The following is a 13,509-nucleotide window of genomic DNA, read 5'->3' as shown; positions in this document are numbered from 1 at the left end:
AGTGTTTAAAGTTTTCAGGCTTCATACCAGATTTCAGGGATATTGCCATCTTAGATTAATGAAATATTCACTGCCAGTTACACCATTTTATTGAGTCAGCTGGAAACCCATAAAAAAAAAAAAAGCAATAATGCTGGTTTTTGTTTTGGATGAATGTTGGCCAATAGTGTAATAGTACTGTTGCAGTTACTAGTGCTATGCAAACAGGGTAGTGTGTTACCCAAGAGGCTTTCTCTTAGTCAATGTGAGCATACTGAGTGCACAGTGGGATCAAAATGGAATCTAAGTTGACCTGGAATGGAGACGATACCAGTGGAATAAAGAAAGGTAGAAAAAAATTAATGATGTTGCTTAGGAAAGAGGGCAAGAGAAAATGCCTTGGATCTTGGTGTTGCAATTTAGATAAACCCAGTGCTTGTTTCTTCACTGTATTATAAGGCCCTGCAGTAAAACATGATTGATACTGTAATGATGCGACATGGATCAAATGCTCAGGGCAGCTATTTGTGCTCTCCTGTGTACTTCAGCATTCCTAGGGGTGATACCTACCACAACTGCTGCCAGACCAGGTATGTTACCAAGACTGCATACTGCCCTGTTTATTGTGGAGCATGACCTGTTACTTGTAATAACTCAACCACTCACTGACATGGGTAAAGTATTGTCAGAGGACTAAAATGCCCTTTCACCTGAAAAGGTGGCAGCAACTTCATCTTCATCTACTCAGAAAATAGACAATACCTTGAAAAAGGGCTGAGTTAGATCATCTACAAGATTGTTTTTAGAATCCAGAAAAATGAGAAAATAATACTGTGCACTTCACTTGTGTAGGGATATAAAAGTTCGTAGTCTGCTTTGCAGTTACTCTCACTCCTTCATTTGATTATTCATGATCATTCAGCAGTCTGTGTTATTTTTCTTCAATAATGTTGTTGCTCTCTCATTTTATTTTCATAGCTGTTAAGAAAAAAAGAAGCACTTTAAAGTTGTTCTTTGTTTATAAATGTATTTAATATGCAAATAGAGTAATTTTCATTTTAGTTATTGCACTAGTTAAATATTCATTTGACACAGCAAAACAAAACACATAAACAGGTTAGCAAGTAGCAAAAAAACTAAGATATATTAGAAACATTTGATTATAGATTTAATTGAAACAAATGCATATATGTTGTGTAAAGCTGATCATTACCCTACAACATTGTACAAAAAAATACAAACAATATAAAAAGAATAGAGAATACCAATCAAATAGTATAGCCGTAGTGGAGAAGATCATTTACATTATGGACTTTTAAAAACCATAGGCTACTCTTTTGATTTTTCGGAGTGCCTTGATGCCATGCTCGTCCGTTTTTGCTCATTGTACAGTTTGTTCCTGCTATTTGGTAACCTGCTCTTTATCGGTTTCATTTGTTGTTGGGGTTTTTTGTGTTTTGCAGGTTGCATATTACAATAGCAGGCAGTTGCTTGATGTTCTAAAGGAACACTTTAAAATGTATTTGTTGGAATGTGTTCAGAATTTGAAATATGTTTATTTTTATGAAAATAATATTAAAGTTTTGTACAAATTAATTTTCATGTTGTTTCAGTTATTGTAGGTTTTTTTTCCTATTCCAAACCTTGGTCCAAAGTTTCAGGCTAAGGATTTTGTGTTGCTTTAAGCCCTATATTTCAGAAGCAAATTGCCAACCCTGAGTTTTATTGCTTTGGCACTGTCTACCAGACTATAAATACGCATCTATAGTTTAAATGCTATAATTTGGCATAGACTTATCACACATTTCCTCGGTTACTTCAGCAACTAAAGGCATTCTTGTTCCTTTTTCAGTGCGACTTCAAGGTTGTTGTTGCAATACCACTTCATCAGGTCTGCTCCTGGGTTCCTGCTATTTATGTATTCTCATGATTGTGGCTTATCAGCCAAATCACTCTAGTGTCAACCGTAAGGTTGATGATGTGATTGTTACTGTAGTTAACTGTGCAATCATGAATGAAAAGTAAGTACAGTCTGGAGCCAAGGCAGTAGCCTTTAGAGGCACTTGGGTTTAAAATCTGTGTGGCTCTGTTTTTGTTGTCTTTCTTTTACCACCTGTGGCCTTCTCATTAGGAGGCCCAGTATCGAGATGCACATGAAGCTGCCTAATCAAGTATTATTATTTTCCAGAATGCAGAACAGCAGCATTTACACTCATAAAACAGCAGGTTCTATTATGTTTAACTCCATCACCTGTCCCAAATCATTTTCCTTTTTCTTCTATCCAGGCAATAGCCATCTTGAAACAACTTCTGCATAAAACAGAAATTAATTTCAGAGTATCCATGGTTAATGGAATTGAATTGCTTTACTTTACAAATGCTTGCTTTATAAATATAACTGGGCTACTGTCTCTAACAATGGGATTAGTGCTCAAGTGTCATGTAGATGTTATTAATTCAAACAATTGACAATAAAATGGAGTCTTCAACAAATTGACGTTGCTCACTGACCATGGGCTGGTTTCTCTTTGAAAAAATCAGATATTATTTTCACTCTTTAAAATTTCCCATCTCCCTAATTAATTTCAATGAACTGCCAATACAGTAATGTATTTCAATGCCTACAAATTGTCAGCTGTATAAAAACATTCAGGAACAATTTCAAGTTCATTATGCTGAATTTGTTGATCTGCAATAAACTGAATTTGTAGATGCTTCAGTGAACACATGATGGATAATCATTTTAGCCTTAGCCTTTTGAAAAATTATACGTCAAGCAGGCTGGAAGTAAGATGTTCTGTGACGGTCTGCTTTTCAGACAAGAGCATTACTGGGGCATTCAGCCATTGTTGAGGATGTTTAGCTGTGAGTTGAGAGAAAAGCACAACACCTCACAGTTCTGGCCAGGCCTCTCACAGCCCTTGCTACTGGTGAACCAAAACACTAACCTCATGTCTGAACATGCAGTGCTCAAAACAGCAGTCCTTTGGATTATTATCTATATATTGCATTATTTAGATTTTCTGTTTCTAAAATTGTGTTCTCATTTCTTGAGGGTGCAAATGCCCCACTTTTCTGGGCATAGTGGTTTTAGCCAGTTGTCCTACTCATCGTCACATTCAAATATTTGCCAGTTATTAAATTAGCTTTCTAAAATATAGGGCCTTGCTCTTCAGTTACATTATGTTATACAGTAGTTATAACATGGCTTCTGTGCTTTTATACTGTATAATCCAATTTGAACCTCTCCTCCCAAGATCATCCAGAAATTAAAGTACATCCAAACTAGTGCTGTTCATGTACCTAATAATACACAAAAGTATTCCCACATAACCTTTATACTTTTTTCTTTACATTGGTTGTCTTTTGAGGGGACAGAAAACAGGTTTCTGCTACTTGTATACAAGTGTCCTGTTTCTACTGCGCCCACATATCTTTGGGATGGATGTACTTACTCCGTCAGCTTATATTGTCAATCACCAGTCTGCATTCCTCTGTTTGAGGACATATTTATTTGTTTGAAGACAGTTAAATGCTAGCACTTCTGGTGTACACTGTAAATTGCATAAGATCATGGGATTGGCTCGACCTTACAATGTTATTTCCACATATTTAATCATTCTGTTATACTTTTATGCAGTAAACACAATAAAACCAAGTTGATTTTGTACAGTTTTTCTTGCAGGATCTCTCGCTGTTATATATTTTTGTTTCCTTATACAATTTTTAAACAACCTTTAGGTGAGATAATGTATGTCTTGTAAATTTGTAAGCCTCCCACTGGTAATTAATATGGATCAGGGCAAGACCTCTTTGGGCTATTTCCAATGTATCTCAGCTCAACATCTAGGTCAGAAAAGAAGTGGTGATGCTAGTTTAATTAGAGACCTTCTATTCAGCTCACACAAGCAGCACTTAAAACTGAAGATTCTGTCCGCCAACTGGAGTAGCAGTGTGATCTGTGTGTCCCTGTGCCTTCTCTGCACCTAAGCATGATATGATTCTTCTGGCTGGCAAGGCAATTTGCTTTAACATTGGTTTTAACTTATTTTAAATGTAAGCTTATCTCAACAGGTTACTCAGAATGCTGAAAATATGTGCAACATGTTAAGATTTAAAATGTAACAGGACATTTATTTATCAAATACAAGTATAAAATGTGATGAATTTGTAAATGCAATCAAAGATAATAATTTGAAACAAAAAAAAAGGGCCTATGTAAATGTAAGGAAGTAAGCCTTTACGGCCTAACGATGCCTCTCGTTTGCCTTTTTAATGTGTCCCTGAAAGCAAATCTATATTAGATTAAGTTCATACAGGGACAACTGATCAACCAAATGTTGAGGATACACTTGTGAAACCAGTAACATGTTTACAAATTAGATTTTGTTGTAAAAATGTAATGCAGCATGAATGACACCCTGCAATACTGAAGTGTTAAGTTCAAGAGGTTAGCAGGGAGACGAGTATCTCACAGGTTTATACATCTCTAAATATTTTTGCTGCAAGAATTTCATAAGCCCACGTTGTCTCTTCAAAGCAGCCTTCCTTTATTTTATTTTTTTTCTTGTGTGGGAGTACAGTTCAGTTCACTTTACACCTCCTGACAGAAGCAGATGTTTAACCCTGGCCAAAATGGAGTCTTATTTACAGGAAATATTTCTGGAAGAGGAGATTTAACTTTTCTAGCAGAGGTCATCTGAACCAGTTGTTATGTTTTTGATCATTGTGCAGTGAAGTTCAGGATGATCTTGTATTTAAAATGACTGAATGGATTTTTGATTTTTCCGCTTACTCCCCATCTTGCTGTAGTGATTCTCAATTTAGCCTTCTAACATCTGGTTGTGCCTGGGTTGCTGGCTACTGTTTAGCTTTTTAGTTCTATCCTACAGTTCCTTTCCCATCCAGACTCCACTAGTTATTTTTACTGCTTTGATTTTGTTTTTATCTTTGTTGTTTTCATTTGTGGATTATTAAGTCTTCTTCCATTTGAGCTTTCATTATTGCTTTATATTGATAGAAATAAAATTTTAATGGTTATAAACAGCATATTGGTGATCAATCTTTAATATTGAACTCACTTATAAACATATCAGTGTATTTGTACAACAAAATGTATTTTTACAAGCACCGTTGCCAATGCACTTTAGCATGTGGGTTAGGGTTAGTCTAGTGTTGGTTTACTCTTTGTGTCCACTGCTGCCATGATAAGCACCAGTTCCCCATTAGCTTAGACTGTGTTCAGTATTGGATGGATGGGTCATGCTTTCTTCTACATAAATGAACTGCAGCAGAGTAAATGTGCTTTATGCAATAGATGAAAGTTTATAAGTGAACAGTATACAATACATTGTAAATTGTGAATCTTTTAGATTAAAAATTATATTGAAAGATTATTTTAGCTGACTGTACAGGTGTTTTATATTCCTGCATAGCTGCAAGTCTTAGTTTCTCTACTTTTATAGACCAGTTTCCCATGTTAATGTCACCTTTTACATGATGTATGTCTGCTTCTGTACAATTTGTCTAAATTGTCCCAAAATCTAAATTTGATTTATATTAAAGTTATAAAACCTTCATTCTTAGTTCTTTTCTGACAGTATTTTGCAGCATTTGCAAAATTTCTATATTCTGTATGCATTTTTGTTCAGATCTTTTTCTTTCACGTTTTCTAAATATTTATTAGGATATGTGAAATTGGAAATTTTAACACATTATATTACAATTTACATTTAGTTGGAGTTGGACTCTAGTAACCCAATAACTGTTTTCAACTCCGATAGCACAGCCCTGACTCCAGGTGATTATACATTAGTTGTCAGCTTGCATACACAAGCCTACCCCTACAAGTTCAGAGAAAAGCAAACCTTTTTAGATTTTGTTTGGTCGAGTTGCAGACTGATAGACTGAGTCACCGGGGTTGTCAGACTACACAACTGGTGGTCATAGGAGAAGGACACAGCTGCCTTCAAAATCTCTCCTTAAGGAATGGGGTTTTAAATTGCAAGTGTGCCATCTTCACTTCATCTCACCATGTAACCGTAAAAAGTTATTTAGCCTTTGTGTTCAGTTGTGTGTGCCTGCGTAGAAAGGTAAGTTGGTAGATATTACTTTAATCTAAATCATGTAAATATAATCATATAGCTATAACAAATTTATTTGGCTTTGTAAGCTGCTGTTTGCAGTCAAGGAGAATGATTTTTTTATCAAGACTTAACACTTTTTTTTTTCTTTGTTGACATTACTTAAAACCAACCTTTTTATAAGACTTTTTTTTCCTTATGATAGTGTAACCACAAGGGGGCGCCAGAGAGCCCCAAACCACAAACACAGTCATACAGCACACACTATAGGAATAAAACACTGGATTTTTTTATTCCCTCTTAAGTACCTTCTCACAGACCTGTTCCAACAATCAGCCACAGATATAGTTACAATCACAATGAACCATTAAATCTTCCTCTTTTCCGTTCTCCCATTGAGTTTTGCCCTTTGACTCTGACTCCTCCATGTGTGGCAGTGGGCTTCCTTTTATACTGGACCCAAGAATGCTTCTGGGGTCACGCACGTCTTCCGGAAAACACTTGCAGGCCATAATGAAAGTGGGGAGGAGTCATCCCCCGACAGCACCCTCTATTAATCCCAAGGGACCCCTACAGGGCTGCACTTCCGGACTCCATCTCCCTAGCACCCCTGCAGGAGTCCCGACTGAGTTCTCTTACGAGGACCACTGCCACCTTGTGCATGGGGGATGGATCCACTCCCAAGTTCTGGCTTCAACGGGTCCATCCATAATTTCATACCGGCTGGGCACAGAGTTATCTTTCCACCCTGCCAGCCAGTCCATCCATCATTCCTCTTGGGCCTCCCGTCCAGGTAATAAGCCATGCTCCTCTCTGGTTGGATTGCCTGTTCTTATCCCACAAGTGTTAATAATAGTGTTGTAATGTATTAAATATTCTGGCATCCTAATTGATGCTAGAATGGGACAGAGAGACGCTTTATCCATTTTAGCCTTGGTTTAACTCGTATTTTCCTTTTCATAATTTGATATTAGAACCTCATTAAAAACAAGATATTTTAAAGTAAAGTACAGTATTTGATATACATGATGTCAGTTTAATCCTTTTTATACAGAGCTTGGCTTTCCAAAGATGTATTAAGGTTTTGACACATTGATGCTTCTTTCCTGTATTATTAATTTACTAGCTGCACTAAGATGACCTATGTTTATCTGCATATGATTTACATCTCATGAGATAATATTCTGTGAAAATCAGGGCGAGTTTAACTTAACCTAAGAATTTGATTTGACAGACTAAAAAGGATATTGTTGATGAATGTAAACAATAAAACATTTACTGCTCAATGAGTATTTTTAGTAATTAAATCACTGATCTCCGAGACATGGTGTAAGGTATTTGCAGCAGCCAGATGTACCACAGGTGCCACCTGCAAAAGTGCGAATGGCAAATGGCTGAAAATTGCATGGTGTTTGTTAGTTAGTTTTTGAGTGTGTCATTACATTATTCTGTCCATGTTTTAAAATAAGTACAGTCTAAAATCTAGTAAAGATGTTGGGTGAAATTTACCACTGGAAGAACATCATGTTGTGGTAATGCAACATGGAATTACTTGTAGTAAAACATTTGGGAAGAGTGATTGATTAAACTTCTTTTTCTTTACGTAGGTTGAAGCCATCCTCATTAACATTTTTGGTGGAATAGTGAACTGTGCCATCATTGCCAATGGTATTACTAAGGCCTGCAGAGAACTTGGAATGACTGTACCATTAGTGGTGCGACTCGAAGGTGAGAACAATAAAACGTGCTTTCCTTGTTTTTTTACATTTAAGATAGCATTTCAAAGCACAGTCTGCCAAAATGTCTCAGCATGCTGGGAAAAGCATCAGGGAGAGCTCATGTTATGAGTTTTTCGGAGTCGTTTTTTGTAATAGACAGTAGTCATTTAATATAAATAATAGTTTAGAAAATTGAATGAATTTATTGATAAATATATTTAGTTGTAAGACTGAAAAATGTTTTTCTTATTATTTGGGAAGCAGCAATATCTGGCTTTAGCAATGCTTATAAGGCATACAGTATATTTCTTTAGGTCAGTAAGCACAATAGTGGTTGGGACATCTGATTAGTCACTGCTTGCTATGCTCCATAAAATCTTTTGCATGCATTTGAAAGCTTATCTGTCATAGAAGTTTGTATTTAATAAGCTATAACTTAATATTTACTTTAGACATAGTAAACTAGTACAGACATTGTGTTTTGACACATAATTGTGCCAATTCATTTGTAAATAGATGGATAGATAGATAAAGAGAGAGAGAGATAGATAGATACTTTATTAATCCCAAGGGGAAATTCACATAATCCAGCAGCAGCATACTGATACAAAAACAATATTAAAGAGTAATAAAAATGCAGGTAAAAACAGACAATAACTTTGAATAATGTAACGTGTAACTCGGGTGGAATTGAAGAGTCGCATAGTGTGGGGTCTCCTCAGTCTAGCAGTGGAGCAGGACGATGACAGCAGTCTGTCGCTGAAGCTGCTCCTCTGTCTGGAGATGACACTGTTCAGTGGATGCAGTAGATTCTCCATGATTGACAGGAGTCTGCTCAGCACCCGTCGCTCTTCCACGAATGTCAAACTGTCCAGCTCTGTGCCTACAATAGAGCCTGCTTTCCTCACCAGTTTGTCCAGGCATGAGACGTCGTCCTTCTCTATGCTGCCTCCCCAGCACACCACCACGTAGAAGAGGGCACCCGCCACAACCATCTGGTAGAACATCTGCTGCATCTTATTGCAGATGTTGAAGGACGCCAAACTTCTATGGAAGTATAGTTGGCTCTGACCTTTCTTACACAGAGCAACAGTATTGGCAGTCCAGTCCAATTTATCATCTAGCTTCTTGTTCTTGTTAAAGGCACTATGCTGTAAAACCATGTGCCAAATAATAGCCTCTTTGTACTTCATGGCCATTGCACCATTTTCTGTAAATTCCTTATTTTTCTTCGACCAATTTTGAGAAGCATAGTTTTAACGATACTGAGCATCATTGGCAAGGTTGAAAGTGTGCTTTAAGAATATTGACATGTTCTAATTTTATTTTGTTGACATTTTCAGATGATAACAGAAAACATGATGTATTGGCATATGTTATGTGTTTTATTTTACACCGTCATTTTTATCATTACCATTTTCATTCTGCTTTGCTGGTGAGGGCTGTGGTTAGCAGCATGCTGCGCTGGTCTTACTATCCCCCTCTATTCCCCATAGTTTCCTCCAGCTGTTATTGAGGAACACCCAGACAGGAATATGGAGAGAGACATAAACTTGCCAGTATGTCCTGGGTATGCCTGTCACTCTTCTCCCAGTGAGCTGTGCCATATACCTGTGAACAAATCACTAAACATATTCTGAATGCAATTAATGAGCAGGTGGTCCCCTAAAAATAAAAGAATATGAGTGTTTAAATTTGTATTCAAGGTGCTTGTTCTGACTAAGTGACTTTTAATATGATAAATGTAAATTTGCTCCACAATACATATATTTTTTAAGCCCTTTTCAATATTTGGTTTTTAAGGAAGACTCAAACCTCTGGGACATAGAAGTAGTAGTTCTACCTATACTACAGGCCTTACTTTTAGTGGTGTGAATGACATTTTAAGAATGTCTGTTACCACTTACATTCCTTAATTGCTGGACCTCTTGGTTATACTTAGAGGGTGTAATGGAGTTAAAGTAATTTGCTTAAGTATGCATGCAGCTAAAGATTAGGTTTATTTTACATTTGTGATAAGTAATATTTTGTTTTCACTTTTTCTTTCAGAATTTCAGTAGATTAGGGAGAAGTAAGTATATAGTAACACTAAAATAAATAAAAACTCATGGAAATCCACACTCAATTCATATATGTAGCCAGAATATAGAAATACAGTATCCGTAGAAGTATCAGTATAAACAAGGTTCAGTTCGCACTGTGTAGTGCAAATAAAGTACATTCAACACTCCTGGTATTCCTAGTTAGCATTCAATCAGCCTGGACATTTAGCTATTCAGGACACAAGCTTCTGGCTACAGTAAGAAGTAGCAAGACTACAGTTAAGTCAAATACACAAAGACATTTGTGGAAAGTTAACTTAAAGGGAAGGCATCTTATAAAACTAGATGAATTTTATATTTATCACCTGCCCAATAGCAGCTCTCATTGCATTTCTTGAAATATGAAATCTGTATTCATCCTACAGGAATAGTTGTATAGACGTTAATATGTGAAAGTTCTGATTCTTTAGTCCTTTATATTTTATAATTACAGACCTCAGTTTGCACTCCTGTATTTAAACAAATGGTTTGTTATTTCTGGATTTCCAATTACCCTTAGCAGAAACAGGTTCAAGGTAATTAGACATGCCACTGAGAAAAAGAAATGGATTAAAAACACAAGGGCTGATGCTGGTTCTGATTTTTGTGGTTACAGGACTGTATTAACCTGCCTGTACTCTGACAATTAAGGACGCAGAGAAGGTGGCCGATGCTCAGTTTGTGTGCTTGTAATGTTTGAAAAGACTCATTTTCAACCAGAGCATTAAAGATCATAACAATAAGGGAGATGACATTTTAAACGTCCTGTTACAGTTGAATACTATACCAAATCATATTCTAGTTTCTTTTCTTTTAAACAGTTTTTATTATAGGTTATGTTTTAAATGAATTAATTCCTCTGATACAGTTCCTGTACTCTTGATTAAAATCTCTTTGATATTCTGTTCACTGAGGTCCAGTAGTTTCATAGATGATCTAACAGATACAGAGTTGGCCCAGACTTCAGGTGTCTTCCCCTCCTCATGTACTGTGACGTGATTAGATGTTTGAAAGGCAACATATATTCCAGTGAGTAGGTTCAAAAAATATATCAATATTTGATCTGTTTCAGTTTAAAGGCACTTTATTGATGTTGCATGCATAGCAATGCCAAAAACTTAAACTAATTCATATTAATGAAAAAGGGGTACATGCAAATAGGTTTGTTTGCAGGATGTCACCTTTAAACCTAAAGAAATTACCACACTTCATTTAATGTTTTTTTTTATTTCTAATTTTATGTTAAAGATAGGTAAGGATTTGTTAAAGTGAAGACATGTCAAATCTAACAGCTGTTTCTGCCATTCTAATGGTATTCTTTATCTGTATTAACAGAACTCTCGCTTGCTCCAGATGTTAAGTAGAAAACACAGCTGACAGAATTTGTCTGCTAAAAAAATGTGGAGAGCAGCTGTTGTTAGATCAGTCTTCTTCTGATAAACATTCTGCATTGGAAAGTGATATACGTGGTGTCATTTTTTTCATGTAGTGTCCTGCAAAACCACCTTTAGAAATGAAGCGTGACTGAATGAGACATGAAATTGTTAGCATTTTATTATTGTCTACCTTGTGAGTAGTAAGGAGAATGTGTGCATAAATGGCTTCTCTTTTAGTGTGCGTGTTCTTTGTGATTCACATAACTGCACCTGAATGCCTAGGATGTTCAGGAATGCACTTTTTTTTTGTTCATTAAATACATCTCATGTCAAAAAGTCATTCGCACATTTATCGTTTGCTTTTTGCTGGAAAATGCAAACTTTAGAGCTCTCTGTAGGATAGTGGCTTAATTTTTGTATTGGATAGGCTTTGAAACTCCTACTACAAATGCAAGATTAACTACCTTTCACTTTCCAGTGTAGTTCTGACTTGCTTCAGAAACTTTTTGTGGAAATTATTGGCATAGTTTCTAGGAGAGTTTTGATTCCCTGGATACATGCCCCATTTTTTGTTAAAGATACTAAAAAACTGCTTCTGGAATATTAATAGGGTACATAAATCACACATTTATCACATGTATTAGACAGAAGCAAAAGAAATCTGCTTTTATCCCATTTTTGATTAAGCTTTAATTTTTAACATGTATTTATTTTTTGTTTTCATACACATTTCAGCAAATACAGTCTTCTTTAGAAATTAAATCATTGGGACTTTCACATTATTTTAAACCATTATGGAGAAACAGTCTCTTTGATCTAATATAACTAACTATAGTACTATTTTAAGTACAACCACTTTACTCTCATAGCAAACAAATTGGTGTGTGGTACAGCAGCACAGAATAAGTGCTGCCATTTTCCCTAAGTTCTAGTGTATTCTAATTTGGTCATTTTCAGTCTTAATAGTTTGTTCCTTTATTTCTAGGCAGGGAATGTAGGTTATTTTTTTTTTTTTTCTTTTGTAATGTACATGACAACCAGAATTTTGGTGTTTTCAAAATAGAGATCTCGTATCTCTATATTGTATAAAAAAATCCGGGACGAGACAAAACTTTTTCAGATATAACCACACCTGGGGCCGGAAATAAAAGACAAAGAGTAGATGACAAAGTAGAACGTCATAAAGAATTCAAAAACATTGGCGCGATACACATGCAGAGCAGGTTAGTGATAATGGGAGTACTAAAATTTGAAAGTCTCAAAAGTAGGGTTAAGTAAGGGTTAAGATAGTAAAGATCGCATTAGTGCAAACAAATGGAAATTATTTCTTGGTGAAATAACGGAACAGCGAAAAGAGATGGAATATATTGTTCAGATTTAAACTTTAAATCAGAGACTTGTAGATCGTCTGATTCGTGTTGCCATCAGGGAGAAGTAGTGTTTCTTCCCAATGAAGAGGCATATCTGCAAGAATTAAAAGATTTGTTGTTTGGTGAAAGTGAAATCCACATACGTAAGTGACAGAGACGCAAAGTGGCTGGTGTGTAGCGCAGGCCGGGAGGTTGGCGAGTGAAACTCCCTAGTCTATTTTGAAAAGGTGAGTCCATTTATTCCAAATGCATACATACCAAGTTAATAGCAAAATTCCTACATTTCACTTTTCATTAAGGTCTCTACTTAAAATGGCGTTATTAAGCACTGTAGGTCAATTTCAGTTGCCTGTTTTATTTGTAGGCACTTCAGCCGATACCATTTATTTAAATCCAAAAAGACTTTCAGATCCTAAGTGCATAATACAGATATTTTCATATGTCTGCACTCTGGGTATTATAGGGGAAAGAGACTTGGTAAAGGTCAAACTAGCTCTACTTTCTGAAACCTTGATAGAAAGGAAAATTCACTCAAAGTCATTTTCTGTGGAGATTTTTACACTCGTTTTCAATTTGTACAGCAACAAAACAAATTATGTTAAAACATTTCAAGCGGTTGGAGAAAAAATTTAATGAAGGACCATCTCTAGAATGTATACAATGTTGTTGTAAGAGAGTGCTTTCAGTATTGCACATTCTGCAATTTAACACTGAACAATCATAATATAATGTCTTGATGCTGGCGACATTTTAATCGAATATTTAACTGTCATTTATCCATTTAAAAAAGAAGTGAATATGCTTCTCCTCATATCCACTTTCTGAACCTGCTTCGCCACTACAGAAGAGTGCATAAAAAGTCCATACACTGACAGTGACTTATATTGGGTCATTGGTAAATT

At 35.9% G+C, this 13,509-nt stretch overlaps 1 protein-coding gene across 1 annotated transcript in view; it reads left to right on the top strand.

The window, feature by feature from the left end:
- suclg2 (succinate-CoA ligase GDP-forming subunit beta) overlaps nucleotides 1–13,509 on the top strand; it is a 145,106-nt gene that overhangs the window by 120,235 nt on the left and 11,362 nt on the right. The window contains exon 10 of the mRNA XM_039770849.1: nucleotides 7,670–7,790. Coding sequence (XP_039626783.1) covers nucleotides 7,670–7,790 — 121 coding nt within the window. The remainder of the gene's footprint in view (nucleotides 1–7,669; nucleotides 7,791–13,509) is intronic.

The sequence above is a fragment of the Polypterus senegalus genome, chromosome 12, assembly GCF_016835505.1.
Source record: "Polypterus senegalus isolate Bchr_013 chromosome 12, ASM1683550v1, whole genome shotgun sequence".
Lineage (NCBI taxonomy): Eukaryota > Metazoa > Chordata > Cladistia > Polypteriformes > Polypteridae > Polypterus > Polypterus senegalus.
This window is presented reverse-complemented; position numbering and strand designations above follow the sequence as displayed.